Source organism: Suricata suricatta, chromosome 13 (genome assembly GCF_006229205.1).
Source record: "Suricata suricatta isolate VVHF042 chromosome 13, meerkat_22Aug2017_6uvM2_HiC, whole genome shotgun sequence".
NCBI classification, from domain to species: Eukaryota; Metazoa; Chordata; class Mammalia; order Carnivora; family Herpestidae; genus Suricata; species Suricata suricatta.
Window position 1 is genome coordinate 60,900,483 of NC_043712.1, and position 5,054 is coordinate 60,905,536.

Here is a 5,054-nt window from a genome sequence, read left to right on the forward strand (position 1 = left end):
CAGATTAAAAACCACAGATGTACCATTTATATAAGACACACACTGATTGTCTCTTAAACTACATATTGACTCCTTATGAACATTATTTTTTAAATAAAGTAGTGCATCTAGGACAATCAGTTGCACAATTCACACAGCCCTGAAAAGTTTTTCAGTGCCAACTACCAGTTGGTCATAAAACGTGAGTGAGCTTGAGGCACTGTCCATTCCTAAGATTCAACCACGGATTGCCTAAAACATTGGAACACCTCTGCTATGTCTTCCCTCCTTTCCCTCACAATTTAGTTTTATTTTTGGTGGTGTTTAGTTGTCCATGGCTAGAATGCTTTTGGTCACTTTGCAAATCAGGAAAACCAATGATCTAAAACTATGCCAGGATCTTAAGTAGACTGGTTTGTCCGTTTCAGGTTGCTGGTTGGTGGGCCCCTCTAAGGCCCTTCATTTTTCCTTCTATGCCTCCGGGAACATTGATCAGAAGATGAGTCTGAGCATCATCCCATCTAACTCTTTTAACCAATGCCTGGCTAAAACTGGAATGTCCAGCCCAGTACATTTAAAAATCACCCACAAAAAGGTTCTACAAATCTTCACAAAACCTGGAATTTCCACGAGGATGTCTGATCTTTATAATCTGTGGGAAGCGGCAGCACAGGAGGAGTGACCGGTCGAACTATAGCTCCTTAGAGGGAAGTTCCCCTTTTTCTCAAGGGGAAGCACCCTCCCACAAGTAGAGCAACAGCTCTCGGGACTCTTCCATGCACCCTGCACACGTGCCCCTGATATGGTTAAATGCTAAGGTCTGGTCAGCCCCTGACCTTTAAAAATAAGGGTCTACCACAATTCCTCCTCCTTATCCCTTGAGAGTTCTCATCCTTCCATGAGGTCATAGGGAAGTATGCTTTAGCAAGCAGGGTCACAAGGGGGACAGTCTGGAAAATAAGGAACTTGGCCTATTTTTATGCTTTGCTTATTTGGCAGTAAGCTCCTGTGGTTATTGTATAAAAGCTACAAACTGCTAATAAAGAATGACACTTTTGGTGCAATGGCTCTGAGTGTCCCTCCCGTCCCCTGACTTTCTGTCTCCTCTTTCTTCCTCATTCCCTTGCCTCGGGTCTCTTTTCAGATTGTCGCGGCCCGCCGTCAAGCAGTCAACATTGAAGTTAAGCTTCCAGGAGGCAGTTTGGTCCTTATAATCCAAACAATCAGTGGTTGAGTTAAAACCCAAGCTTGAGGCTCCATACCCCTGGGTGGAAAGAGAAGCTGGGGACTGATTGAGGTGGCTGGTGACTGCATTGGTACCCATGGGGCTGAGTGTGGCCCCGGGTCCAGGAAGCTGGTGATGCATAGGGGTCAAATAAGATCCACAGTCCATGCCCCCAAAGTAGGAAGTTGAGCCAGCATATCCTTGACTATAACCTGAAGCCTGAGTATAGGTCATGGGGTAGGACCTCTGCATGCAGGAGGAGGAGGTGGACAAGGGGTCTGACAGTGGGGAGATGGACACAGGAGCACTGCTGCTGGAAATGGCCAGGACTGAGGTGCTAGAGGGGGGAGTCAACTGGCCACTTGTTCCACTCTCTGAACTCACTTCTCGAGCTGGAGAGGTCTTCTTTTTGGCAGGTCTCACTTTGTTTTGACCTCCATTCTGTTGCTGCTGCTGCTGGCGGCACTTAGCTCTTCAATTCTTAAACAATACCTGCACCCTGGACTCGGGCAAGTTGATTTTCAGCCCCACCTCCTCCCGCATGAAGATGTCTGGGTACCGGGTCTTAGCAAATAGGGCTTCCAGCACGTCTAGCTGCGCCTGGGTGAACGTCCTTTCCCGGTGCTGTTTTCGGGGAGTGGCCAGGTAGCCCACCAAAGGGTGCAGCAAGTCCATGCCCGAAGTGGTCAGACTCAGTCCATTGACTGCGTAAGGCAGTTGCTTAAGATAAGACATCATGCTAAGGTTGTTTGGAGGCGCAAAATCGACCCAAATCGCTGGGGGTGGACAGATTCAGTGTCCTTAGTGTGTGGGTTTGGAGCAGTTAAACTTACAGCCGCATGGGAAGTTAGAAAAAATATTAAATTATCCTTCAAAATTCCAAATAGCCAGCTATCAAAGTAGACGTGGTGAGGGCTGCTCTATCGATTTTTATTTTTAATCACATAATTTTTTTTTTTTACAAAAAACAAAAATAAAACAACACTCATGTACCCATAGAAAAATAGACTTAACAAGGGTTTTTTCCCAGCGTAGACCTATGGTGGTTTTAATTTTCTATCTTTTTATCCAATAAACTTTGTGCTGTATTAGTAACTTTAAAAAAATAAAAAAAATTTTTTTAAATTTAAGTTCCAACTGGGTTGCCTGGTGGCTCAGTTGGTTAAGCATCCGGCTTCTGCTTGTGTCATGATCTCACAGTTTGTGGGCTCAAGCCCCGCATCAGGCTCTGTGCTGAGAGCTAGCTCAGAACCTGGAGACTGTCTATGGATTCTGTGTCACCGTCTCTCTCTACCCTCCCCTGCTCGCACTGTCTCCCTCTCTCTCTCAAAAATAAATAAAAACCCAGCATCTACAGTCTCTTGATTTGTTCATTTTAGCCACTCTGACTGGTGTGAGGTGGTATCTCAGTGTGGTTTTGATTTGTATTTCCCTGATGATGAGAAAACGAACTGAGGGCTGAAGGGGGAGTGTGAGGGGGGAAGAGGGTGATGGTCATGGAGGGGGGGCACTTGTGGGGAAAAGCACTGGGTGTTATATGGAAACCGATTTGACAATAAACTATTAATGAATAAGTAAATAAAAAGCATAAAAAATTAAAAAAAATTAGTGCCAAGTGTAAGTTTTTCTACTTTTGGCTTTTTAATTCTTACAAAGAGACAAAGATATTTAGGTCTCTTAAGAGACATATTTTATGCAACACGGAGAAAAACTTATTATGAGGAATGATATATTTCTAAAAATTTGAAATGCATTTTTGTTTGCTAATCTACTACAGGATATTAATAAAGAATAGTTTGCAATTTCCTGCTTCCACTTTTCACTGTAAAAAAAAGATTACAAAAGGCTTAAAATGTTGGAAGAAGAGCTAAGACACAAAATGAGCCAAAAAGAAAATGTCAAAACACCAAGATTAATAAATATAAATTAATTCTGCACAAATTGTGCACATTGGTGCTGAGAGAATGAAGGCAAAACAGGCATCCTTTTGGTATGTAAGAGGCACTGGAACTCCCAGGAGAGTTATCCTCCTACTGTGGAAGAATTTACTGAAACTTCCTGTTTTTGAAATTGTGGTCAGACTATTGCTGATTTATGACTAAAATTAAATAAATAAAAAATATACATACTATCCATATCTATAGAGATAAAATGAAAAATATATATCTTTAAGTTTATAATTTAGATGTATTTATTTTGAATGTATTTATTATCTATATCTAAAAAGTTAATTTCAAAAACTGGAGAATAAAATGCATGAATGGTATACACTAAAAATTAAAATAATATGTGTCACCTTATTAAACTTTATTTTGTGGCTCATATGGTTTTATATATGTAGGTGTATGCTGAGACATGGTATACACTATATTTCTTTTTTTATAGCTTTCTTTTTTTAATGTTTGTTTATTTTTGAGAGAGAGAGAGAGAGAGAGAGAGAGAGAGAGAGAGAGAGAGAGAAACGGAGTGAGTAGAGGAGGGGCAGAGAGGGAGAGACACAGAATCTGAGGCAGGCTCCAGGCTCCGAGCTGTCAGCACAGAGCCTGATGTGGGGCTCAAACTCCTGAAACTCGAGATCATGACCTGAGCTGAAGTTGGACACTTAAACTGATTTAGTCACCCAGACACTCCTGCATACTATATTTCTCACTGTAAAACAATCCAACATGTTTGAAAGCCACAATATATTGAGCAACAACGGGGTTTGTCTGACCAGCTGAGAAGGCCAGGATAAGAACAACCACCCTCTGTCCTGTGTTGACACAGTGCTAACTCTTCAAAGGCAGTTTATAATCACTCTTTGACAGGCTCATACTTTGCCATTTGTTTTCAGATTTGCAGCTAGGCAGGAATCTTTATTTAAAAGAATTCTCTCATTGCTTACAACTGCTTCAAGGTTGGAAATTCTAATGATGGCTTCTCAGATATTTATAGTTCTGCCATAAGTTTAGAGGTTGTCCCATGTTCAAATCTTTATTCTGCCTCCCTACCTCAAAGCAGCCCTCTTCAGAAATAATGTGGGGATTCTGTTGCCACTGCCTGTTCAGTCATTCCCAGTCTGACAGAGAAATATCAGAATAAGCCTCTAGACATAAGTGAATCGCATACTATGATTTCAAAAAGGCATATGGTTTAGTTTAGCTGTATTATATAGAAATTAATACTCATTTAATGTAACGTATAAGCAGTTATATGATTATTTGGTAATAACTGCCTTGCATCATTTCTTTTTTTTTAGGGAAGCTTTATAAACTTTTGAAATGAAGAAAATCGGGTTGCTTGGGTGGCTAAATCAGTTAAGAGACCAACTTTGGCTCAGGTCATGATGTTGCAGTTCACGAGTTCGAGCCCAACATCGAACTTTGTGCTGACAGCTCAGAGCCTGGAGCCTGCTTCGGATTCTGTGCCTCCCTCTCTCTGTCCCTCCTCTGCTTGCACTCTGTGTCTCTCTCTCTCAAAAATAAATAAACATTAAAAAATCGCTGGGGTCGAGAAAAGCATCAAAGAATCAACTGATGAGTTAAAAAAAGGCTATAGGTGAGGTGAATAACAAACTGGAGGCAGCCACCTCAAGGATTGACAAGGCAGAGAGAAGAATAGGTGAATTAGAAGATATAGTTCTAGCAAAAGAGGAAGCTGAAAAAAAGAGAGAGAAATTAATTCAGGAGCAGAAAAGGAGAATTCGAGATCTGAGTGATACAATCAAATGGAACAACATCCGGCTCATAGGAATTCCTGAAGAGGAAGACAGAGAGAAAGGGCCTGAAGGGATACTTGACCAAATTATAACTGAGAATTTCCCAAATCTGGGAAAAGAAATAGACATTCAAATTCAAGAGGCACAAAGAAC

At 41.3% G+C, this 5,054-nt stretch overlaps 1 protein-coding gene across 1 annotated transcript; it reads right to left on the reverse strand.

Moving 5' to 3' along the window:
- Positions 1-587: 587 nt before the first annotated feature.
- On the reverse strand, positions 588-2,346 carry LOC115276636 (homeobox protein OTX2-like). The gene is given in 2 exon segments (XM_029920694.1): positions 588-631; positions 1,135-2,346. Coding segments are annotated over 2 exon segments (852 nt in total). The 5' UTR covers positions 1,943-2,346.
- Between the last annotated feature and the right edge of the window lie 2,708 nt (positions 2,347-5,054).